At 39.9% G+C, this 27,370-nt stretch overlaps 2 protein-coding genes across 2 annotated transcripts; one reads left to right on the plus strand and one right to left on the minus strand.

Moving 5' to 3' along the window:
- The first annotated feature begins 1,825 nt into the window (after positions 1–1,825).
- LOC308109918 (uncharacterized protein) lies at positions 1,826–8,818 on the plus strand. Its single transcript, XM_080463776.1, has 5 exons — positions 1,826–2,095; positions 5,181–5,363; positions 6,883–7,479; positions 7,579–7,639; positions 8,424–8,818. The coding sequence occupies exons 2-5, from the start codon at positions 5,192–5,194 to the stop codon at positions 8,476–8,478; spliced, it is 885 nt and encodes a 294-aa protein (XP_080319902.1). The 5' UTR covers positions 1,826–2,095; positions 5,181–5,191; the 3' UTR covers positions 8,479–8,818.
- Positions 8,819–18,832: 10,014 nt separating this feature from the next.
- smim28 (small integral membrane protein 28) lies at positions 18,833–26,664 on the minus strand. Its single transcript, XM_080462708.1, has 2 exons — positions 26,410–26,664; positions 18,833–21,586 (listed from the first exon to the last, which is right to left on the minus strand). Exons 1-2 carry the CDS (start codon positions 26,506–26,508, stop codon positions 21,164–21,166), a joined length of 522 nt encoding a protein of 173 aa, XP_080318834.1. The 5' UTR covers positions 26,509–26,664; the 3' UTR covers positions 18,833–21,163.
- Positions 26,665–27,370: the final 706 nt, after the last annotated feature.

The following is a 27,370-nucleotide window of genomic DNA, read 5'->3' on the forward strand; positions in this document are numbered from 1 at the left end:
TTTTAAATGTTTAAAAATATGAAAATATGAACGGAAGATTTCAGCTGGTTCTTTATTTCCTGCTTATTGACCTTTACCTGACCGTGAAATGTTTTTCTCATCACTTTTCATGCTCGTCGTCGGGTCAAAGTGTCCAGAGCCAAATCCTTGTTTTTGGTCAAAGACACAGAAAAAAACAAATATAAAAACCCACAATCCTGCCGAATTAATTTAGCCTCATGGTTTCAGCAGATTGACTAAACAAATGTGAGTACACCCTGGTCCGGTCAGTCTACATGGTGAACCAGTCCTCTTTCTGTCCGTCTCCGTGGAAAAGGGGAAAGTGCTACTTTAGAGAATTTCTCCCAGGGATTAAAATAGTGATTCTGAGTCTGTCGGTGTGGAAACGGGGCAAACGCAACTTTTCAAATATGGTCCGAGTCCGTTGTCGTGGAAACGGGGCAAACACATTTTTTTGTATACCACAACGTTTTGAAATGCTCTTACTCCGTTGTTGTGTAAACGGGCAAAACACAACTTTTTGAAAAACGCTCGGGCACTATCTCCATGTAGATAAAGGAAATGATGCTCGTGTTCATGCACACCACAGTTGTAGTGAATAGTTGCTCTGTACATGCTCCGTAGATGGACAATAAGAATAATATTTCCTCCAGTGTCTTGACTCCCAGTCCATATGGTCCTGGGACTTGGTAGTTTTAGAGTTGACAGTCACTGTAATAACAATCCAGCTTCAACTTGGTCGTCTGTCCATATGAACGTCTGCGTATTTCCATTGTTAATGTTTAGCGTGCTGTTCTCTGCTGCATGCGCGTGTAGTTTCATTACAAAAACAACCAACAGCACCCACCAGCGGCCCAACATGAAAGCTCCATTGTTTTCACCTTTTCTATGTAAATCGTTTTCAAAATGTTGCCGTGTCAACACAAAACTTTTCTGAAACAAAAATGCAAGAGCGATCAGCGGGACCTTACCTAATTTACCTTTTAAAAAAAACATCATATGTCGAGCCTCACATTGGAATCTGGCTCAGATTGGAATTCCAAACACATATAGTATATGTCATTCAACATGTCTGATAATTGGCAGGGAGAAGTCAAAGTCATTTATTCCTGCCACTTTCTCAGTATTCAATAATCACATTTCATAACTATGCTGACGTTTACTTACTTACCATCATTTAATTGTTTAGCACACGTTTGTCTCGTCTTTTCATTTATTTGCAAGTTATTTTCCATTTGTACATCATTACTGTATCACACAGTTTCATTGTTAATAATTAACATGTTCATCAACTGTTTTCTAATCAAATCAAATTAGGTTTTGGGGATTGACTCTAGTCTTTGAGTTCTACATGGAACTGCAATCTGGACCGGCTGGATGTCGGATCGATCCAGATCCCAATCTGAGCCTCGACATATACATGCTTCTAGTTCTTTTTAGTCTGAAGATAAGAGTCCTGTTGAAATATGGTCTGGTGTGACAATAAAAGTGTGTCAAAGCTTGAGTGAGCCACAGATTCTAAAAAACACACATCCGCCATAATATTACAATCTCAGGTTTTCTATCCAACTAATTCCAATGGAAATAAGATGTGATTTCTTTTTGTGTTTAATAAAACCGATTAACCGTGACACTGGGACTGGACCTGGTTTCATGTTAACATAAGCTGCCACAATCCTGTACTGAGTCATTCAAGTTATTTTCCGTGTTTCTTTAAACACAAAGACACATGATCCATGTTTTGGCAGAGATCAATGAGTAGAAAAAAATAGTACGTCAATCTGTCAACATTTCCATCATAATGCTGCTGAATTGTCTTTTAATTGATGGAGGTTTGTATCAGACTTGCCTTTAACAAACACAAGGTGGACGGATGGAGTGGGTTTTCTTTCTTTTAGTGCGTAATGACCACGGCTGCCTTTGTGCTTTGTTCAGCCAAGTGTCAGAGTATCCTGGTTCCTTCAGAGAAACTATGCAGAAAGCTATGACAGCGGTAGAACAGGTTGGTCTGTTGGTTTGTGTCGTGATATAAAAACTGTTCAGGGGGGGGTGAAAAACCCAGACCGAGCAAAGCTCCATCACAAGAAACAACACAGTAAGGAGAGCCATCTCATTTATTTATATTGTAATGTTTAGACATTTGCTGATCTGCTTGTTGGGATTTAATTGTGTATTTGTCAGTTTCGTTTAATCAGGACAGTCTGAGAGTGAATGTCAGGAGGTTTGAGACTGTCAACTGCTGAAACACATAAGACTCACTTCTTTAATTAATCCTTTATATTTACAAATGCAGAATTTCAATACTCAAGTGTTGCTGAAGAATATTTCATTTACTTTATTTTATTACATATCTGAATATTTAAAAACTCAGTTAAAAAAAACAACCCACAATATATAGAATTAATAATATGTCAGAAAAATCAGTTGGAAATTGAAAAACTAAACAAAAATGTATTTCGCAAAAGTCCTAATATGGTAAAATTCCCACTCAATGTCTCAAAAAAGATTTCACAATGCTGTTCTATAATCCTAATCTCTTTGTTATACTGATTTTCTGTTTTAAAAAAGTGTTATTTGTCAAAAAATTATAACAGTGATCAACTCATTAACAGTTTAGAAATAAACATGAGAGCCCTGGAAGTGAGCGTCAGTGGTAATTTTCTGCATGAAGAGTTGATATAATAATAATAATAAAAAGACTTTAATATGTCTTAATTTCTACTTAAATCAGGTTGAATAACTACTGAGAGGAACTTAACTTGAGTTATCTTAGATGAATAATCCTGTAAATAAAATGTTGAACGTCTTCTGGATCCAGGTCTTGATGAGACCCAAGTGTGGAATGGGACCAGTGTCTTTATGCTGTGAGGACCAAACCCTGGACATGAGGGGCCACTGAGCCTTTTCAATCGATCTAATTCATTTATTCATTAGTTCATTTAAAAGTTTTAAGTAGGTACTTGAAAAAATAGATAAAAGGATTTTTCACCAACTGTTTGAAAACAGCTGTACATCGCTGTCGCCTAAAGACATGCGGCCATTTGATGAACTTTTTAAGTGTAACTTCCTTCAGCTCAATGAGGACAGAACTGAAATTTTAACTATTGGTCCTAAAGGTCAAGGAGAGAGAAAAATTTCTCAAAATTACTGTATAGACGCTGTCTGTTTAAAACATCACATCAAGTAAATAACCTGGCTGTCACTTCTGATTCAGAGGCTTAGTTTTATTCCTCATGTAAAGCTTGTCGTTAAAACAGGTTTTTATCATCTTTGTAATACATCCAGTCGGTCTGTTTCTCTCCCAGGCCAACACAGAGGTGTTGATGTCTTGGTCCGAAGTTGGATTGATTCCTGCAATGCTCTGCTTTCTGGTCTTCCTGAACAAAACTTGTCACACCGTCAACTTCTCCAGAATTTAGCTGCTCGTATGTTGACGAGGACCAGAAAGCAGGATCCCATTACGCTGCTTTTAAAGGCATTGCATTGGCTCACTGTGTGTTTTAGAATTGATTTTAAGGTTTCTTTTAATGGTTTTTGAAAGTCTTCTAATCTTACAGATTTGCTTTTATCCTCTGAACCATGGTGAACACTCACGTCCTCAGGCATCACCTTTTCATCATTCCTGATCAAACAAGAACATAAAGCTGGGATCTGTAACCTTTATGATCCAAAGAGCGTTTTTATTTCTTAGATGTTAGTTTTCAATGTGACTGTACGTATATACAATGTGGGTGTGGGCAGATTGGTGTCCATCACTCTGTATTTTGTTTTGTTTTTATCCTGTAAAGCACTTTGTGCTGCATGTTATTTTGCAAAATGCTCTCTATAAATTTAGTTTGATTTGGTTTGAAAAACACATTGTGAGAAACAATAGTTCTTCATCCTCTTCTCCTTCTCCTTCTCCTTCTTCTTCTTCCAGCCTTTATTTTTTATACTGTATCAATTCTATGATGATGATGATTACTATTATTATTATTATTATTATTATTATTATTATTATTATTATTATTATTATTATTATTATTATTATTATTATTATTATTATTGTTATTGTTATTGTTATTATTATTATTATTCCCTCCTGGTTGCTTTGAGGTATGTTAAGACCCTCTGACCACTAGAGAGCAGTGTTCGCTATAAACCCACTTGCTTTGTATTTGAGGACACTTTTAGCACGTGGTGATGAAAGGACTGTGCAAACTTTTAAAGACCTCCAGTGAGATTATGTTTTAACTGTGTTGTGAAATACAATGACATTTTTGGTATAACACATAATACCAATATATAAAAGTCAGCTATCAAATATTTTTAACCCATTGTTTTCAGGAAAGTGACCAAACCCTTCATTCACATTTTTTTCTTTCTTGTAGAAACATTTATAAAACACATAAATGTCATGAAAACAGATTAATGTGGGTTTTTTTTTGCAGGACATCAATACTAAGTGGTTTAAATGATGCAAATGCTGGAGAGAATTTATTCAAATTTTGAGGTTTCTTTTAGCATTTATGGAAACCTTTTTTCATCAGTTTCACACTTCCTAATAATCTTTTATAACATATAAAAAACATTTTGGGATATTTTGTAAAAAGATGTCAACACTTTATTATTTTTAGTATTTATTATTATTGCACTGTTTGTTATTTTTCTATCTGGACATGCACTGTTTTATAATGTGTAAATATAATATGGGCCTTTTTATAGCTTTGTTTGCGCAATTTTCTTTTATATGCAATTGCTCTGTTTTGTATTCGTGTATCTTTGTGTGTACTGCTGCTGACAACACTGCAAGATAAACAAAGGCTTACCTTATCTAATCATAAAAAAGTACATTTCTGAAATACTCTTAAACCTCTTTTCAGGCTTTTTATAATGACTTTTGTTAAAACAGTATAATGACAGTTATAAAAACACATTGATATTATAAAAATAACAAACTAATAAAGATTTTTTGGAGGACACTGATGCTCAGTAACGTAAAGGATGAGAAAAGTGGATTGTGAGAACATTTTTTAAAGATGACCAGTGAGAATTTGATTAAAAAAAAAACCATTTTTGATCTTTTTTTTTTTTTTTACAGTTTTAAGTCCCGTTTTGTCAGTTTTGTACTTCCTAAAATATTTTATGATGCATATAAATTGCACATGATATATGTTTATATTCTCTGATCTGCTCCTCAGAAGCTGCAGACATGAGGCTGCTGGGCTTTCTGGGCTTGCTGGTGTTGCTGGCTGTGGCGGTTCTGGGTCCCGGCCTCTCAGAGAGCCGAACCGTCTCCAAACATGAGCTGAAAGCGATGCTCCACAAGAAAATCCGCCTGCCTTACAGGCTGCTCAGACACAAGGAGAAAATCATCAACATAGGTGAGGATCATAAACCTCTTCACATAAACTCCCTGGAAGCTGCAGAAGTTTTGGAGTGGATACAGCAGCTTAACCATTAGTGACCCTCATCACGAGTCAACTTGTATTACAATGAGTCAGAAACTTTATAATTTTCTAATTAAACATGGTTAGAATTAGTCCATCCATCTTCTGTTCCATCTTCTTCTCTTCCTGGAGCTGATCGCAGAGTGTGAAGGCAGGTTAAGGCCTGTGGAGGTCAGCACAAAGACACACATACACCAGGTAGCCTCAAATGTATTATTATGGACTGATGGGAAAGTAGTAACCATGAAAAAAATAATGTGCTTTTGTATTTTGGTGAAACGGCTTGGATCCTTTAACTCCGAATTTCCCGAATAAAGAAACCAGTTTGATTAGTACAAAGATGAAGGTCACATATTTAGGTTAAAATGTCGGCAGAAAAAATGTAGTTATTTGAAGAATAAACACTCACGTAGAGTACAGGCGTGGTACTTACCAAATCTGATGAATTGAAGCATCATGAATTAGCTGGAAGCTAAAACAAACAACATTCAAGTTTTAGGTTTTATGAACATTCATTATAAAACCTTTAGTGCCAGCAAGTAAACAAAACAATGGCCCTGAAACTGTATGTGGCCCCTCAACTCTAATGAGATTAACACCAATGATACAAAAGTCATGGAGCTCTGGGCTGCATGTTGGCGTTGTGGTGAGCAGGCTGTGGATGCAACGGTTTTCTACCTGTACTCTTATTCAGTGCGGTGAAAAAAATGGATACTATTTTTTTTTCATTTTTGTTTGTATTGATGCCCACATCACAAGCAAGAATCAAACACACAGAGGCAGCTGTGGACATTAAAAGACAGACATCATTATAATTCAATTAAATGTTATATATTGAATGCCAATAAAAGCACAGCCATCAAAAGGCACTTTTACAGAGAAAAAAACAACAATTCCAAATGAGCAAGAAACCTGCAGAACCAGGCTCAGAGGTGGTGACTTTTCAAGGTTCAGGATTTGAGAAAGAAACAAGGATAGGACAGAGACAGAGACCAACAAGCAACAGCAGGAAGGTAGAGAGTGAGACAGAGAGAGTGAGACTGAGAGAGAGAGAGAGAGAGAGAGAGAGAGAGAGAGAGAGAGAGAGAGAGAGAGAGAGAGAGAGAGAGAGAGAGAGAGAGAGAGAGGACATTAGTATAATATGACTCTATGGAAAGAAGCTCAATGTAGGTCCTCCAGCAGTCTAAACCTATAGCAGCTTAACAAGAAAATAGTCCAGGTTGGCCTGAACCAGCCTGAACGATAAGCTTTAATCAGTACAAAGGTCCTGAGCATAACCCGAACTGTAGAGACTTTGTCAGCCTCTGAGAATCAAATGTTCTGTTGGGGTGATATGGGACAAACAGCTCTTAAGGCTACAATGGAGCGTGGTTGTAAAGAGCTTAATAAGTTAAAAGAAGGATTTTAAATTTCATTCTAGGAAGCCATCATCTCCTCTTTTTGTTTTTTGCAGTTGTCTGTGAAGTTCAACGGAAAACTCATCTGCAAACAGACTTCATCAATGTGTTCGGGACGCGTGTAACCACGACAACTAAGCCCACGACTACCACTACGCTTCCAACTACTACTACTACTACTACTCTTCCTCCAACAACTAACATGACTCCACGTCCAAATACTACTACTACTACGACCACTACTACCACTACTCCACGACCAAATACTGCCACTACGACCACTACTACCACTACTCCACCTCTCGACATCACTACTGAGTCAGCAGAACTGGACACAGACGGATCAAACAGTGTGGAGTTAGGCAGCAGACGGAGGAGAGATGTCAGTGTGATGGACGATGAGGGGTCGGGCATGATGATGACCATGGACGATGTGCTGAACAGGGAAGAGGACAAGTTTGACGAGGAGCAGATGATGCTAGACGACAACACCTTGGCCTCAGACAGCTCCGAGGAGGACCGTCCTGGTGCCTGTACCTCTCTGTCCAGCCAATGGTCCCTCGGCTACTACGGGGTCTTATGGCTGTCTGACAGCCACTTCTGTTGTTCTGGCTATCGCTGGTCCAGAAATGTGTGCAAAACCGACTGCAGAGGTGAGTTTTTGCACTAGATCCAGCAACAACTAATCTATATGAATTATTTGATTAGGATGCTGTGGATAAAAATGCTGATTTTCTTTTTTTCCTTTGAAGCCTTCCTTGATGATGACATAACAGACGATGTTGACTGCTTGGTAAAGTCTGGTTTCTGGAGGTAAGCGCTTGTTCAACAAACACACAAAACAACTTTTGTATATATCCTGTGACGGTGTAACAAATACACACATTTACAGATTTCACATAGGACAAAGTTCTGAAGGAGGTATGAAAAGTGTAGATTTAAAACTAAATGTATAAGGCTCCATTGATATAATGTCTCAAGCAAAAAGGCATAGTTTTTCTTGTTCTGGTTTCAAAAAAGTTTCCCGTTTACGCAGCACCATTTTGTAAAGGGTGTCTGTTTTCATGGAAAATAGTGTAGTTTGCATGTTGGGCCACTAGCGGGTGTTGTTGTTTGTTTTTGTAATGAAAACACACACGAGCAGAAAACAATACCCTACAAACATTTACAATGGGAGTACACAGACATTCGGATGGACAGACGACCAAGCCGGATTGTTATTCCAGATGACGCCCTGCTATAAATCTACAAAGTTCACACACACACACACACACACACACACACACACACACACACACACACACACACACACACACACACACACACACACACACACACACACACACACACACACACACACACACACACACACACACACACACACACACACACACTTCACCTTTACAGCTATTTTTTCCTACTTTGATTATCATCATACAGAGTGTGAAGGAAAAAGAAAAATTCTAACGTTTTCTATGTATTGTCCAGCTCCAGGAAGAAAGCCACTGAAAATGACATAACAGAGAATTTAAGTTTCTAGTCCCTTTATAATAGCAGTTTTGGTGGAGCTTTTTCTTTTTTTCACCCTCTTAAACAGGTTCCTGCTGAGGATGGTATCGAACGAGTGTTTGCCACAATACCACACATTGTGAGGACTCCAACCCAGCGTCTGTGAGAGGAGCATCTCTTTGACTCAACAAGCATTGTTTGGTTTTTCATTACTTTTAATCAGCGGGATTTCTTCAATAGAATGTTTCTTCAATTCTTCAGTTCAGTCAAAGAAACTTTAAGATGAAATAATAATACATTCATTATGTTTTAGCATTTGGCCGGGATTTAAAAAAAAAAAAGATTTATTCAGACTTCAATCATTGAAAAACACAAAGTTACCTGTGTGATTATTAATTTTCGCCATCCTTTAATACCTGTTCTTTGCTTTGAAATGTGTTTCTGTGAACTAGTGAAGGTGGAATAAATGAAAGCTACATCTTGTGTGTGTGTGTGTGTGCGTTTTCTTTTTTTAATGTGTCTTTTATTTGTCTTTAGGGAAATTCTGGAAAATAGAGCCACAGAAAATAAATATATGGAAAAAATGCACCGATACATATGAATATAGAAAATACTGTATGTCAGTGTGGCACAACAACACATGTGTTGTACAGAGCTGACAACGATCTGCTCTCTTCCCACGTTGAGCACCAGGACGATATCCCATGGTCTATAACTGTGTCGTCATTAGTTGTTACTTGATCTCAATCATGAATTTAGCACTCAAACCTGGAAGTGATCGAACAGGAAGTGTAGGAACAGACATTTTATTAGTTTCTTTTTTCCACTTTTAGGATAGTTTTGTTTTTCACTTGACGAAAACGTTAAAAGGGTCTTAAATAGCTGACGTTGCTAATAATTCTGTTGAATAAACACAATGGAGATAATAGAACTAAACCAACAAAAGCATAGAAATGAATTCACTAAATGAATGATTAAAATGAATGGCATAAAAATTTGGTGTAAAATCAGTGAAATACATTCATGAGACTCTGATAGCAATACCTTCTTTAGGTTAATCAATTACTGGCATAGTAGTGTCCTTGGGCAAGACACTGAACGCCAAACTGCTCCCATTGGAGTGGCGGCAGCCTTGCATGGCTGCAGCCTCCACTGATGTGTGAATGGGTGAATGTGACGAACCATGTAAAGTTCTTTGGGACTGCTCACACAGTTGAAAGGCGCTATACAAGTGAAGTCTATTTACCATTTACCATTTAGTACTGTCATCAATATTAATATCGAAACTCGAATATTTCAGATGAAATTTTGTTTGCGTTTGTTGCTCGCTGTTGACCAGTATCCCCTCCATTTTGTGTTTTTTTGTGTTTGACTGGCCAATTTATTATGACTATGAATCGTTACTAAAATCCATAGCACACTAATCACAAATTTTCTGCACGTTTTAATGTGATTTTTTTGTATGTGCTCCCAAAATCTGGCGGGAGAAAAATAACCCAAAATAAAACGGGGCTCTAGGATAGTAATGCAGACACACAGAATAACAACTTGTTCACAACACTGGTAGTCAAATCATAATCTGTTAGTTCATTCTGGTCATGCCAATTTGTTAATGTTTGCATCAAGTTCAGTTTGTGTTGGATTTCTTGGTTTTGCTGTATACATGGGAGCTGAGCTCAGGACATTTCTCACTTGTTTTCATTCCTTATGCGCTGATATCTGATCCTCCCAAATCACAAATACTTCACTGGGATGTGAGAAGATGAACCCTTTAACCTATTCCAGTTATTCGCCACATGCTGCAGCGTTTTTAGCTGAATGAAGATGTGACCTGTACAGGAGCGATGTTTTCATGTTGACGTATCGTCTTTCTCCCTCCGACCTGCTTACGTTCAGAAACCTAAAGCAAAGCCTGAAATGTGGCATCAGCATTGAGAACATGGGGAGCCTGGGGAGTGTCTGTTTTCTGAGGAGAAGAAAAGATATAAGCTCTTAGATATTGCCTGTGGCACTGGAGAGGATGTGTATATATAGTGTCACATACGGTTTGTTCTCAGAGTCACAGGTGATAGTCGGAGTCAGGATGAAGGTGCTGCTGGTGTTTGTCCTTGCTGGGGTTGTCTGCACACCAGCAAGAAGGACGAACTGTGTCCAAATGTGAACTGAGACAGCAGCTGATGCAGGCCGTCGCTGCGCTGTCAGAGGAGGCGAAGCAGGCCGGACTAACTCAGGACAACTTTGTGGCCAAGAGTAAGTGCTGGCTGGTAAATTTACAAAATAATGAAATCTACTTTTTATGTTTCTCTTGATGAAGGTTGTTGGAATAATCTTACGAAAGGTTATCACATTCATTGTACCAACATTCTTTCTCATCTGCTACGACTTGTATTTCTCCACTGTGAACTTTTATGGTAAGGAGGAATGTGGTCTGCAGATGGGAAGTCCTTGTAATAAGATAAGAGGACCCCTGTGATCTATTATGATAAGGAGAAGTGGTCAGCAAATGGTGAAGTGGTGTGTTTTCAGATGGGAGGAACCCTAATAAATGGAGAGGAAACGGCAGAGGTTTTTCAGAGCGGGTTGGAGATTTGTACCTGAAACATCTCTCTGTCCGTTTCTCCTCATGAGTAAAACCATCTTAACTCGGTGTGAATTCTTCCTCGCAGAATTGATAAATGTTCAGAGGGTAGACCTGACATTTAATTGGTCCTTCGAGCCGGATGCCAACAACGCCTGAGGATTCCGACAGACGCGGAGATCAGCAGAAAGACCATGGCCGTGGCAGGCTCACTAGGTGAGACCTAAGCTCCTTTTCCGGGACTGGTGGTCTCCCCAACTGTCGGAGTCCGACGGCTGACGGCATCCAGAAGCGAGACAGAACCACACCAAGGGTAAGTTGGTTGTTTTTTTTTTAAAAAAGACTGGCTGACCTGAGAGGGTTGCAGCGCAGTAGTAAAACCCTATAATCCTGGGCACTTATAGGTAAAATTAAGAAAAGACACTGAGGTTAACGGGGCCTGGAAAATACTCGTTGTAATAGGACGGCTGGGTCCGCGGTTGTTGTGTCTCCGAAAATCCAGCGCCAAAAGACACTGAGGTTAACGGGGCCTGGAAAATACTCGTTGTAATAGGACGGCTGGGTCCGCGGTTGTTGTGTCTCCGAAAATCCAGCGCCAAAAGATAAAAAAAAGACACTGAGGTTAACGGGGCCTGCGAAATAAGAGTGGCGGGGCCCGCGGTTGTTGTGTCTCCGAAAACACCAAAAGTGTGAATGATGATGAATGTGTGGATGCACTGAGAACCACTAGGTTTCGGGCATCATTTAAAGCAACAGGAAAGTAAGTAGTGGGCTGACGTGGATGCACAGGCAAGAATTCTCCACCTGAGAGGGTTGAAGCGAGAATTACCGCGTTCAGTTACAGATTAACCACTACCCTGTTGAAGAAGTAATAAAGCGGAACCATAGACTACCCTATGTAGTACGGTCCGTCCAAATTTAATTCAAAATGGGACAGGGACGTTCAAAAACAAGTGAAACCCTAACATGTAAAGATTAGAAATTTGTTCAAAATCAGGATGCGGACCTGACAAAACATTTAGACAGCTGGATAACTAAACACGGGTTCAACGGGAGCCTCAATACTCAGAAAATTAACCCGGCTGAGAGACTCGATAATAAAAGATACCAAGGGAAATAAAAAAAAATAAAATAAAAAAAGGGAGGAAAAGAGAAGGAGAGAGAGAAACAAGCAAAACAAGATTTAATGCTAAATAAAAGAGAAGATGATCAAATAGGATATGTGAGGTCTAACATACTCAGAGTTAGGAGAATGAGACAAAGACAGGAGCAGAGAGAGAAAGAGCAGGACAGTGAGGCCAAAGAGGTAACTTCATTAATAAGCCCTAAAAACCCTGAAACACCAGTAGCTCCGCCACAATATCCAGACTCGCCCTCTGGGGGTGCAGTCCGCTCAATATATCCAGAATTAAAGACACCCCCAACAAGGTTTTCACCTCCTACAACCAGAAGCAAGACCAAAAACAAATGTGACTGGAGTAAGAGCTAATATTCTTCAGATCCTCTGCAGAGTAGTAAACATGATGAGACTCAGCAGATGTGGATGGCAGTCACAGGAATAGATTGGCATAAGATAGTGGGAGATTGGAATCCTTTTGATGACGAAGTAAATGCCCTGACTCACAACGCACGAGATTTAGTACAGCGTGTAAACAATCTTCGAGACAGAGCTACAACTCAGTTTGCTCCAAAAGCAAATTATACAGTTATAGGGAGAACTAAACAGAGAGAGGATGAAACTTTCGAACAATACCAGATCAGGATGACCAACATTTTTAGGATCCACAGTGGGTTGCAATCAGACAATAACCAGCAGGGACCATATCAACAACAGCTAAAAAATGCTCTACATGCAGGGTCCCTAGACTCAATTAGATTTTGGGTGGATAAACACTATATAGAGAGAGGAAATGCAACTCTAGAGCAATATATAAAATATGCGCTACACGCAGAAAAAGTCACAAAACAAAAGAAGAGTGTTCAAGTAGCAGAGAGACAGACAGCTGCAGGAGCATATTATCAGGAAGATGACAGAGAGATAGAGGAAGTGTTTTACGAAGGGCCCCTCAGGGGAAAGTTCAGAGGAAGAGGCCGCAGGCCATTCAGAGGACAAAGAGGCAGATTCAGAGGACAACTAGAAAGTAGAGAAGATGGATGTTGGTCTTGCGGAAAGCTAGGTCACATAGCTAGATACTGCACAAAGAGATCAAATCCAGGTGGAATGAAGAGGCAACAAGCATGACTAGACAGAGTAAATGAGAAGTGTGACAAAGTGATAGAAAAATTTGATGAGGCACTGATAAGATGTCAACAGCAACATGGTGATGAACCTATTCCATTATATGCAGGAGCAGAACATGAAGGAGATTTCTATGATGTCATGAGCGCAGAGAACATAAACACAGAGGTACAATTAAATTTTAAAGAAATGATGTATTCTGCTCACCAATTACCTGAGATAACGTTAATTTGTAATGGAAAACAAATTACTTTTCTCTGCGACACGGGAGCGTGTCGCACAACATTAGAAGAGTCAGTACCCGGCCTGTACAAACAAATGAAACAGTGTATGTAAGAACAGCTAATGGAGCCACAACTAAGATAAGACTTACAAAGCCTCTACAGATAGTGGATGACCATCCATCTGGTCTTTGGGCCCAGGCACCAGTCCTGTATTATCTAGATTGCCCTGTGACTTGCTGGGGCGTGACCTCTTGTCTAAACTTCAGTTGGGACTGATTACACTTAAAGGAAGAAGGTCATAAAACAGCAAAAGTAAACTGCAGGGGTGTCGCCTAGAGGTCAAATATCTAGGTCACTGTCTCAGTGCAGGAGGAGGAACTATCCTAGAAAGCAGAAAACAGGCTGTGTTGCAGGCTCCAAAACCAATTACTAAGAAACAGATGATGTCTTTCTTAGGAATGACCAACTACTGTAGAGCATGGATACCAAATTATGCTGAAGAAACAGCTGAACTTTCAAAATCGATGTACGAATCAGAGCTAAAAATGTCCAGCCCACATTAGCGGCAACGTTAATGTGACAGCGTTAGCAAAAGAAATGCTTTCACTGATAAAACAGCAAAAGATGCAGCAACAAGGAGAATTCTTGCTGCATCAATACAAAAACACGACCACTTAGATCAAGACTTACTTAGAACTATGCAAAAACAAAGTCCACCAACAGAACAAGATTACTGGAAAAAAACAAGGCGCTAAACTAAAAGATAGCATCTATTTCTGATCAGAAAGCAAACCAATCCTACCAAAAAACCTATATAAATGGGCAGCAATATTAAGTCATGGCGTATCGCATGTCTCAACAGGGGGGATGGTAGGTCAAATACAAGCAATATATACAACATATGGATTTAACTCTTATTCAAAAAACTTTTGTAGAGCGTGTTTAACATGCGCTAAACACAATCCGCAAGGTAACTTCAGGCCAAAACGTGGTAAATTTCCTGAGCCAGAATATCCATTCCAAGTAATCCACATGGACTACATAGAATTAAACAACAGTGAAGGATATGAATACTGCCTAGTGATAATTGACGCATTCACTAAGTGGATAGAGTTATTTCCGACAAGGACACCAGATTCCTTGACAGTAGCCAAAGCATTATGTAAAGACATAATACCTAGATAGGGAATTCCAGAGATAATCAGAAGCGATAATGCTGGACATTTTGTAAATGCAGTGATTAAAAATATAGGAACTATAGCGAATGAATAGAACAATAAAAAATAGATAAAAAAATTATTGGGAACCAGATGAGGAAGCTAATTTAGCAGACTATATGAGGAAAATAGCTGAAAGACCCTCGTGGATACATCTGTCCCACGATAAAAAGATCATTGGTGCAGAGCCACCTGATAAGCCGAGTGAGCTAAAGTCTGATAATAGGGTGGACTCAGACGAGTAGAGTTTGGGTAGACCTGAAAGTCAGCAGAAGTTGTTTCAAGCCACAACGTTTGATTAGAGGACAAGACTCTGCAGCAATGATATTTACTCTCACTAGCCTGGATTCTCATAATGTACATTCCAGAGACCAAAGTAGTTAGAACTAAATCTAGCAACAAATGGTGGCAAAGTACTGATCCCGAGAATAAGTATCAAACTAATGCATGGTACCGCTTTGCTGAATTCACAGCGAGAGGGACTAATCGGACTGATTGTTATGTGTGTAACCAAAATACCTGTGTCAACAGCCAACCCCACGGTCGTAGTTGTACGCCCGTGAATGTCACTGACAGCTCCTTTGTGGTGTATGCAGAGAAAGCGCCGCCCCACTCCCCTAAACGGAGGAGGAGGAGCCTTGAACTCCACGACCATGACGCAGCATGGGGCTTGGATGTCCCTGATGAGTTTAAGGTTTGGAGTACAGGCCAGAAGATCACCTTGTCGTTGTTCCCGTGGGTGAGAGTGGGGTAAACTGCTACTGCGTTTTGAAACACAAAACTGGCGAATGGCGCTGTTCATAAATGCAACCACAAGTGCCTTGGAAGGCCTGTCACAGGAGGATGATTCACAGCTCCATCACCACTGCCATGTTGACGCTGACACACCGACCCGAGATGTCCAGGCCCAACAGAGATGAGGAGGAGGCTCTCCTCTCCGTGCCTGGTTTCTTTTTTAATGTTCTGATTACTATGACGTGATGCATATCTAAGAACAATCATTCAAACGTTCACCTCTTTGAGTGTAAATCTGTTTGTTTTCATAAACATGACCTTACAACTGAAAATCTTACTGAAAAAGTTGTTAAGTGAATATGAGAATTTGTGCAAATAAGATGATAAACAGGAGGGATGTTCTGTTCATTTTTTATTGTGTCTTATGGTGCTTCATTGGAGAAAAAAGTGATGCGTTTGTTTTGAGTTTTCATCCTATAGGTGTTGTCTCCCATGTAACTGCTATGACGGTGCTACTTTCATTCATTGTTTCTAAAATTGATTTATGAGGTATTCATTCATGTGATAAACAGGAGGGAAATGTTGGAATAATCTTACGAAAGGTTATCACATTCATTGTACCAACATTCTTTCTCATCTGCTACGACTTGTATTTCTCCACTGTGAACTTTTATGGTAAGGAGGAATGTGGTCTGCAGATGGGAAGTCCTTGTAATAAGATAAGAGGACCCCTGTGATCTATTATGATAAGGAGAAGTGGTCAGCAAATGGTGAAGTGTTGTGTTTTCAGATGGGAGGAACCCTAATAAATGGAGAGGAAACGGCAGAGGTTTTTCAGAGCGGGTTGGAGATTTGTACCTGAAACATCTCTCTGTCCGTTTCTCCTCATGAGTAAAACCATCTTAACTCGGTGTGAATTCTTCCTCGCAGAATTGATAAATGTTCAGAGGGTAGACCTGACAAAGGTGTTACCTTGTATTGTTACATTGATACAACCGAAGAACTCCCTGGTTTGGCAAGTTTTTGTAATTCATTAACTGTTTACAAAGATCAACAACAGACATTCAAAGCAATGATGTACACGACCACAGATTTTCCACAAATTGGTAGCACCAATACTGATCCGATACCAGTCTGACACGGATCTGATAATGATCTGATGTCTATCTGATATCAAACTGATACCAATGTGAAAATGATCTGATATCTATTTGATCTATTATTGATCTCACATGATCTGATATCCACCTGATACTGATCTGACACTGATCTAATATTGATCTGGTATCAACCTGATACCAAATGATAGTGAATCATCCGATACTAGTCTGATACTGATTTGAGATTGATCTGACGTTGATACTCTGAACAAAAGGTTTTAAGTGTTAAACGTCCATAACTACATTGATGCTTTAATATCACGGATTTTCTGTTATTGACAAATGAACCACATCAACTATTCAAAAATGTGTATGATAATCTTTGGTGTGGCTAGTCGGAGGTAAAAGTCGTGGTACCGCTGCCCCTAGTGGAGAACAGGAGGAACGACACCCTGAAAATGTTTAGGCTTTGATGATCCTCTGTGTTACGTTTTTTAAAGTGGCAAAATAAGACACATTTGTCAACGGTTAAATAATTCACAATTTAAAAGGTCCATCTTCAAAGAAAATAGAGCATCAGTGATGAACAGTGCCTATTTCAGGTGCAATAAAGAGCCATGATAGAGACATTTATAGAGGATATGAATCATCGGTAGTAGGAGTCACAGGTAAGGTCGGGCAGATACTTGGCCATCCTCCAATATGTAAGAAACGTGTCATTTGATGTTTCTCCTCTTCTCTCCATCAGTTGTCTGTCATGAGGAGCTTGCATCAGGTTTCAACAGCAGCACTGTCAATGAGCTCATGTGTACCTCTGGTTCTCGCCCCAGTCGAGAGAAGAGGGGTATCCCCTACTTAGGCCTCCTCAGTGTGGCCAGCCAAGACAGTCGCTTGAGCTCAGTCGAGACCAAGACGCAGGAACAAAGAAACCAGAGATTTTCTCCCTCACCTGTTCACCTGAAGCCGAACTCCCGTCTGCGGTAAAACTGTGACGAAGACGATGAGGCCTGGATGCTCTTCGGCCTTTTCCAGCTGGGCAGCCACCTGACCTGCAGTGATGGTGCAACTCCATCACCCAACATCTGCGGGATGGACTGCATCAGTGAGTGTTTATATGGTTGATGTTTGTCATATAAACCAGGTTAAATGTTATGATTGAAAAACATGAGCACAACCTTTTGAATATCAAGATTGAGTGCAGGTTAGAACTGAAAAGTACCATGATTTAATTAGCAAAAGGACAGGAGACATAGTTCCATAAACTCCACCACTGATGTGCTAAAACAAAACAAAGCCTATGGATGTTTTTTGGACAGTGGGAGGAAACCAGCGTACCTGGAGAACAACTCATTCATGTGCAGTGGGAACATACAAACTGCACTTGGAAGAGGCCCAGCCCAGACTCAAACCCACAATTGTGGTTCTGACCACTACACCACTGAGCAGCCAATGATTGAAAGTCTTAGTTAAAACAAAAATTCCTGTCCGAGCACAGGTTACACTGCTACTCCTTAATATAAGAAACCAAGTCTTCGGGCTGTGGTAGAATCATATCAATCACAGATACAAAGTGTTGACAGATTTTCAGCCACCAGAGGGAGAGACAGACATGAAAATAAACAAGACACATAAGGACAGAAAGTGGGACAGGGGATGTGAAGACACAGAAACATGAGGAAAAAGACACAGCACAACAAAATGAAATGTCAAGAAAGAAAGAAACAGGTAACGGGTAACATGTAAGAAATGGGACAGACTGAAAAAACTAATTAGAATAAACTTTGACCACGTCAGTCTTATCAGCTCTAGTTTCACTTTGACATTTTCTGATGCTGGATTAAAGCTACAATTGCGTCTTTGAACACAGGAAACTAAAGGTTTGTCTTTTCTTGGCAGACTTGATCGATGACAACGTACTTGACGACATCAACTGCCTGCTGACTGTCTTCAGAAATCTTGTGTAAGAGCTAATTTTTAACAAAATACTGCAACTCTACAGGTTAATTTATATGTTTCCAATAATTCCATGGGTTTTTTTCCTCACTGTGTTTCTGGATCCCCAATGAGTCAGATGTGTTTCTATCAATATTTCCACAGTGAAAATGGCTTCAGGGATGCTCATTAGAAAGCACTAAGAGGAACGTGACTTTTGACTTGTTCTATTTTTAATGCATATTTTCCACAAGGAAACTGTGTAATAATTAAAGATTTTAGGACTATTTGTGCATCAGGATAAAGATCTTTTGAGGTGAAAAACTGGTGAAGGAAAGCTTGAAACTATAAAAGCTGAAGCATCACCAGTCCTCTAAACACCCTGAGATGGTGTGTGAGCCCAAAGAGTTCCTCTTCTGAGAAAAGGAACGCACCATTACAGAATATAACAAAGAAACTGTATTTCACATATGGTGTGTTATGAGTTTATTTCAACTTCAACTTCAACACAATTAGGCCTATTTTTAAATAACAATTTTAATATGAAAATATAAAGTGCAAATAAACAAGATGCTTTCTTTCAATACTTCATTGTAATTTTCATTAAACTTAATATTGTTCTAAACTTATGACTTGTTCGGGTTTTGTTACAAAATATCAATCATGATGTATTCATTCCACAACGGGAATATTTAGTAGGTTATTCCCACTGGTCGATCACTCTGAAGATAACCTGAGGCTCTAATGTTTGACTAATCTGCTGTTGTTACTTTAGCATCCTGTCCAGATCTGCAGGTTACCTGCAGCTGTTTTTCACCTGAACAAAATCAATGACAAATTGTGAAGATAAATAAAAATGAGTGCACTTTATACAGGCAAGCAGAGCCAACAATCAAAATTCCAGAAAGAAATGAAAAGAAAATGAAAGAAGGCAGGATTGTAGGGTTTTTAGCAAGACATGGACACTTGGTTTCACAGCTTGACTAATGCAGAGCAGGATAAGAGACACACTGTGATTTATGGGGAAATACTGTATATTCAGAATTGAGTTAAGCTTGTTTCCTTTCCTGATATGGGGTCTCCAATGTTAACATAGAGAAGGTGAAGACAAACTCTATAATGACTTAACAGTGCTACCTAAAGTAAAGCAGAGGCATTATGTATATCTTCCATAACTTAAAATGGAAGTTCAGACCTTGGTTATGATGTCCTCACTCCAGTGTGCTTCTTGTTACTTTGCAACATCCGGCTCATCTTGCAGGAAGACTGTCGGGACAAACAGGCCTCAGAGTACTTTGCCGAATGCTCCTGAAATAATTCATGTTGTCCTGGAAAAAGTCCCTGAAAAGAATATTCTTATATTGAGTGAATGGCCAAGAATAATAAAATAAACTTTATTGAACCTGCTATTTGAATCATTGCTTCTATATTTGTAAACAAAAAAAATGTGTCAAGATTGTTTAACAATGAGCTGCAGATAACTGGATGACTTGAAAGGATATCTTAATGTAGCTGGAGCTTAGGTCCCTCCTGGCCACTGATGGGTGCTGGGGTGGCTGGGCGGTGCCCTGGTGCCCTTTAAAATCAGGTGTGACCGGCGACAGCAGCGTGAGAACTTGCAGCTGTAGAACCTGCGCTGCTGTTTATAGACAGCGCCACCTACTTTAAACACGACAAGTACACGACTTACTGTTTTAAAGGAAGATAAAGAAATGATTTAAATTTACTGTTTTAAGTGATGATTTCACTCAAAATGTACTTACAATTTGAAAAGTTATTTTTTCATTTTGGAAGTAGTGTATTCCATGCAAAGCACTGACGGATTTTAAAGGTTTAATTCACCCAAATGTGACACATTCTGGGACGGTTGACTTCACACTACACTCACGTCACATTACCTCTTCAGGCTGGTTCAGTGTGTTGAGTGTGAGAGTCATTTTCGCTCTCACACACCGAACCACAAACACAGCCGGCTCAACCTTAAGATTAGAAATCACCTTCAAATAGTTAAACATGGTAACACTGCTAGAAACAGTTAAAATATTGTTTTTGTGCCAATTCAACTTAGTTATCCTCACCAGTGCAGCCAGGGCCTTTCAGGGCATATATCATTAAAATATGCTTGTGGATTTTAAATGTGGACAGAAACTCAAGCTCACAGAGGTTGAAAAGGTTGGCCTTGGTTCAGAAGTAAGGTTGGGTGTTGTTCGAGCTCCAAGCACCTTCTCTGCTCCAGTGGAATGCCTCAGAGCAGCAGAAAGTCTGCAAGGTTTTTCCAAACTGTTTCTTCAGAGACTGAAGTCATGTTTCAGATACGTTTAAGATGTTATTGTGCTAAAATGAAAAGGTTTATCAATTCATGGCATTTCATTCACTGATTGAATTGTGTGGTTAAAGTTATTTTGTTTAGTCAGGTTTAAAGGCTGTTTGTGACTCATTTTATTGGTTTTGAGGTCATAGAAATGTAAAACAAGCTGACAACACAGAGAAGTGAATATTTACACATCAGGCCGACATAAAGCAAAGCTGTCATTCAGTATCTACTTCTGCATCAGTTTGGCTCTTTAGCACGTTCCACTTTTTTTAACCAGATAATCTGGATTTCTGTCGGGTAAGCAGTGCACAGAGGCTTTCTTAAAGCTTGATAAGATTGAACTAAGTCACTCTAAAAGTGCTCTACTACCTGTTTAAAGATGCTACTCCAGTGCTGGTGGAATAAGCTGAGTATAATTCACAGACACAAAGTTATAAAAAACAAACAGACACTGAAGTTATATAGTCTTTTGGTGGTTTGGATGCTGTCTCAAACGTATTGCCCACTAGACTTGAGCTCTGGACACAGCTTGGCCTCCAGATCTTCAATCTTTATCGACTCCACGTCTTTAGAGCTGGACAGGCTGGCGGCCCGGGTGATCTTGGTGAGCGTCTCCTCGTAAGGTGGCGGCAGGTAGACCATGACGAAGACCCCGTCGGATCCGTCGGAGCTGGTGCTGGTGTGGCGCTCAGCGTTTCTGGTGAGAGAGGAGAGGAACTCGGCGCTGCTGTCTGCGTCCTGCAGGTCCAGAGCGATGATGTTGGCCAGGGTAAGCTTGCTGCGGGAACAGCGATGGTAGATGAGACCGACCAGCACGGCCAGCAGCAGCACGGACAAGATGGGGAGGACGATGTAAACAACCAGCTCCGATTTCCTGTCATCCCCCACTACCAGCTCGTTCCACTTAAAGCCCTGGAGGTCAACAAGAAGGACGGGCAATTAAAGATGGAGGATGAGGACTTCAAGTATGATAGACATCATCTAAAAGCAATCACCACAGTGGCTTTAACACAGGATGGTTTGAATGCTTCTACACACTGTGCGAATTCAACAAGCTTATAAGTTCACATCTCGTCACACTGTACGACATCAATCTAATAACTGGGTCATGACAGGAAGTTTGCTGTGTGCAGATTGCACGATGAAAACAAAAGCTGAATCACAGCCCACGATGACGTGACTCGACCTGATTGCGCGAGAACAACACATCCTCAACATAAATATGAACTTGCCGTTGTGGCATTTATGTGTTTGGAGAGAATTCCCCCCCGAAAAAGAGGAGGAGGAGAACATGGATGCGGTTGTGGCGCAGAAAGAGAAAAGTAATTTTGCAAAGCCTTCATCTATCTTTTGGTCTTAAATCTTTCAACAAAACACACTACATATAAACTTAACAAATCAAATGAATGTGATGACTGTTTTAAGATGGACAGTATCTTATCAAAAATACTTAATGCAACATATTAAAAGTGTGCTTGTGATGTCATTTAGATGGACAATCGTCATCATCAGCATCAGCAGTCATCATCACCACCCCAAATATTTTATCACAAGTTGTCTTTGGTGACAAGACCATGGCAACGGCTGTCCTTGGACCATATCACAGTGCAACGATTTAGAGCCAAGACCAAAGATTACGCCATGATTTCTTTCATGATTGCTCGCTTTTGCTATCTTTTGAAAATCAAACAAAAGTAGGGATTCAGTGTTTCAACAGCTTAAAGTGAGTAACAATTGTTAAGAAATCCATCTGAACGTCTCCCAATCAGAAGGTTGCAGAGACACAAAGATGAACATTTCAAACATGATGCTCATTGTTCAGGGAAGTTCTTGGATCTACTGTTTCATATTGTACAGCCTTGAATTGTATCACTACTACCACTTACTATAAAATATATGCAAATTAGAATCACCTATATTTTTATATATTCTCCATATATATATATGATTATAATCAGATCAGAGAGATATTATAATCAGAGAGAGAAAGAGAGAGAGCGAGACAGACAGACAGAATTTGCCATGAAAGAAACTGATAATTGACTAATTCTGGCTCGCGTAAACTAAGATGAATGGCAATGGAAGCTGCTTTAGGTAAATGGTCATGAATATTTCTGCAGATTATTGGATTCTCACAGGACCCCAGTGGATTAGGGTTAGGCTAACACTGCACAGCTTAAACTGTAGTGTTCATTTTCCACTTCAAATTGATTTGAGTTGATAGGCCTTGATTTGACAGTTGTTTTAACAGTTGCAGTGAGGACATTTCTCAGAGGTTTGAGTCATTTAAGGTTTAGTCGCCCAAAAAAAAAAAAAAATAAAATAAAATAAAAAAAAATAAAAAATATATATATATATATATATATATATATATATATATATAAATAAAGTGTCCTGATGTCTCTCAGGCTAATATGTGACTTCATGATGTGGACGTGCCCATAGGACTGTAATTCCCATATATCGAGAAGGCTGGAATCCAGGCCTTTCTGTGTGGGGTGTGCATATTCTCCCTGTGCATGCTTGGGCTCTCCTCTTCCAGTCTGTAAGCATGTATGTATGTTTCTGGTGTGAGTGTGTGCGAGTGTGTGATGGACTTGCAACTTCTCCAGGGTCGATTCACTTTTAGCTGCAATAAGCTTCAGCCTGCTCATGTGAAGAATTGTAATTCAACCTGGATTCCCCCTCTGTAAATCTTTTGGTAACGAACACAAAGCCTGAACAATGATGGCGCAGTCAGCAGTCGACCCTGTGGACCCTCACCAGTTTACACGCGCTAAGTGATGTCTGTGATTATCCGAGTGTGTACAGTGAGATCCTGCCAGCTGCTCATCCTGTGCTCCAAACCTCCTCGTCTGAGTTTGATCCAGACAAGAAGGCTGATGCTGCACCTCTCCAGCTGTGTGAGGGAACAACATGTGGCGATGCTGCTTACATCCGCTTACACTGTCCCAAATTCCCCTGAGTTTTTTTTTTTTTTTCGAGCAATTAGTTAATGCTGCCTGGATGACCCAGCACCCTGCAGAGTCCTGCAGACTCGAGTCCCCTTCAGGCCTAATTCTCAATCGGTCTGAGTGTCAGGGCTCAGTGTCGCACTGTCGTCCATTTAAGCCCCAATGCCGGGCTTAAAGCAGGAATTAAAACACACACTGTTGGCCCTGGGAAAAGTCAGCTGGCTGTCATTTATGCCAGTGGGCTACAGCTTAGGTTGTATATTTCCGGACTTGTTGCAGGGGTAAATTCTTCCACCAAACGAGCCACACGTTCATCTGTGGATTTAAGTTGTCTCGCCTTCTGCCTCCTCGTGTAATCCCACACTGACTCCATGAAGCTGAAAGCTGCAGCCTCAAAACACACTTTGGTTTGAGAGTTCCAGGGTTTGTTATTGTTTGCCATGTGTTTCTATCTCTGAAACGGAGTACAACCTACACGACGGGTGCAATAACTGTTAAATGATGCATCCAAGATCAGTGTTGAGGCAATAGATTACATAGTAACAGATTACTGTAATGTCATCACTTTTATGGGTAACGAAATAATGTAACGCTTAAAAATATCAATAAGTACACTATTAGACTTAGTTGCTCAAGCCATTTCTGCCCGAACGCTGTGCCCCGGGGCATGCAAGCAACGAGACGTTGTGTGAGCTTAACTGCGTAATTGATCAGCCAGACAAGTGATAAGAGAAAGAGAAATAGAAATAGATTTATTTCCTGGTTATTGGTCTCCTCTTGCCGCTTCAGGCTGTGGTTTCTCCTCATCCATGCTGTTGGGTACGTGAAGGGGGAGAGCCCCTCACTTTCAATGCAGTGTGTAGAGTAGGGTTGTCATAATGTTGTTGTGACTAAAAAAGATGTGCACGCACTTAACTTTGGCATTCAGTGGTTGTAGTGGCACCTTAACCTATATAAAGTCCAGGTAACTGGTTTTGACGCGTTCAGGTAAACAAATGAATGAGGGTCCAAGGCGCAAACTTTGTCTTTGGATCAATCAATCCATTTGTTGACATTCCACAATCCAACAGTTGATGACTATTATTATTCACTCAGGCCACTACTGAGTTCCAAACATTTCCTCATAACTAAATAAACTCCTTCTCAGACCCTGCCACTCACCCTGACCTGTCTCCCGTCTAGAAACTGTTTGCCCTCCACATCCTGCACACTTGGCCTCAATCACCACAGCGCCCCCTATTGGGGGGACATGAAGTTTGCGTATGAGGCCAGACTATAGGTGAACCCACGGATAGCACGCTTAAACAACAAAAACAAGCAATTCCATTATAAACATTTCAGAAATGACTTGTTTTTGTCAGCTTTCGTCTCAAAAGAAACCTTGTACTTTTTGATACAACACAATTAATTGAGATAAACTGAAGTTACAGGTTTGTTTTTTTTTTTTCACCAGAAGCCATTGTTACACTGCAAATTATTTAGCTGGTGTTCTCTGCAGCATCACTCATCTCTCTGCTGCACTGTCCTGCGTCGGATACCAAAAGTGCGTTACCTAGGGATTAAATGGCATACAATATAGTTGGTTTATTTAAAAAAATTCAGTCATTGTAATTTGCGGAGTCATTGTTCAGGCCAGTTTTGGTCCACACTGCGGTATGTTTGACTCGCCCGGTTGAACCAGTCCGCATTCTTCACTACGCGTCACTTCATTGTGAATCATATCGGTAAATACTTAGTTGTTTTCTTGTTGTGTCTTCTACAATTTCTGGTTTCAATGTTGATATACATTAGATGTTTTCCTAACGTCTTGTTTTTGTATTTGTTCACCATTTGTTATTTTCTGTAGTGCCAGCAAACATTTGGTACAGAATAAAATCAAGAACTTGAGATACATAATACATTGACACATTTTTGACCAGGTAGAAAAACTGACAAACATGACACTGATTTCTTTAAACAAAATTAATAAATACAAATTGTTTAAAACATTGAATAAATAAAATACTACTATGGATAAACACATTTTTTTGTGTGACATATCTTTTTAACAGTTTTTATTAACTCCTGTGTTTGTTTTTCACGGCTCCTTTTTTTTCAATTCAGATTTCTATATTTTCATTATTGTTTATTGATCGTTTATTGCTCCATCATTTTACTGCTGCTAACACTGTTTTTGGTGTTTTAACAGAGTGACATTAAAGAATTCTATTCTATTCTATTCTATTCTATTCTATTCTATTCTATTCTATTCTATTCTATTCAGAGGAGCCATGCTTCACACTTTGAGAACTGCTGCCTTAGACTAACAATGCTAACAGCTCAGCCAAAGTGCCATAGCAACACTGCAGCAATTGAGATCTGTGCCCATTTCTAAGAGCTAATTCAAGGGATATCAAGACTATGAGACAGTCATTGATGGATCTTTTGGTCCACGTCAGCGTGTTTTTCTCCAGTTGTTTTATAAGCCGGTGCAGATAAAGCATCCCAACAGTGCTCAGAATAACAGCTTTGTAACATCTGGTCCACTGCATCAAGCAAGCATTTGACTGAGTTATTTTTTTTTTATATGTTTTAAAAAAATAAAACTTTCAGTGCTGTTAAAACTTCCTGCTTCACAAAAAATTATTGTGTAATTTTGAATCTTTCATTTAGAAGCATAATATTTTTCATAAGCAGAAACAAACTTGAAAGGATATGTTATGAAGCTCTTCGTTTCCCTCCAATTGAAAGCAAATAGTGTGAAATTGTATTGTTTGAAACCCCCAGCAGATGTAAACATACCGGTTTGTCCTGAGCCGAAGGAGGTCCTGTCACCCAATCGTAGGACCCTCGGCCTGCAGGTCCAAACTTCATCCAGCTGCTCTCCAGTAGCGCCCTCATGATCCTCAGAGGTCAGAGGTCAACGGAAAAATGGAGGAGTGTGCAAGTCAAAAACAAGGTGTTCAACTGATGCTGTTCTAGAGATTTCAGTGAGTACACAGTGCGCAGCGACCAGGGCCGGGAGCAGGGGATGGTTTCTGGAGTCCAGGGTGAGATGTGTGCGCGGGGGTAAAAGCAGTGTAGGGGTGAAAGGGGATGATGGGAGGGGCCACATGCTAAGCAGCTGCTCACATGCTCACACATGCAGCAGGATTCAGGCCAATGATGGGATTTACAGTGCTGCAGCTGCCCTATATCATGGGCTGTGTGCATGTGTGTGTGTGTGTGTGTGTGTGTGTGTGTGTGTGTGTGTGTGTGTGTGTGTGTGTGTGTGTGTGTGTGTGTGTGTGTGTGTGTGTGTGTGTGTGTGTGTGTGTGTGTGTGTGTGTGCCAGTAGAGCTCTGCGACAGAAAGAGGCGAGGCTCCTCTTCACATCAGACACGTGGAGGACACTCGAGGAAAAAACCAAACTGATAGTGAAACTACACAGCTGTCACATCTCTCTGTCTGTGAGTGTGTGTTGCTGTGTTTATGAGAAAAGTTTCACAGAGAAATCTGATTTTAGAAGCCGATTTTGGATTCTCTTAAGAATCTTAATTAAATTAAATTAAATTAAATTAAATTAAATTAAATTAAATTAAATTAAATTAAATTAAATTAAATTAAATTAAATTAAATTAAATTCTGTAATTACTATACTCTGTATAGTGCCCAGGCAGCTGGTCGATGTTTCTGTCATTTCAAGGTGGGATTCATCCTGGACATGTCACCAGTCCACCACAGCACTACTAGAGTAAAGTTACAATCATTACGGAACACCATT

Source organism: Lipophrys pholis, assembly GCF_963383615.2.
Source record: "Lipophrys pholis genome assembly, chromosome: 5".
Lineage (NCBI taxonomy): Eukaryota > Metazoa > Chordata > Actinopteri > Blenniiformes > Blenniidae > Lipophrys > Lipophrys pholis.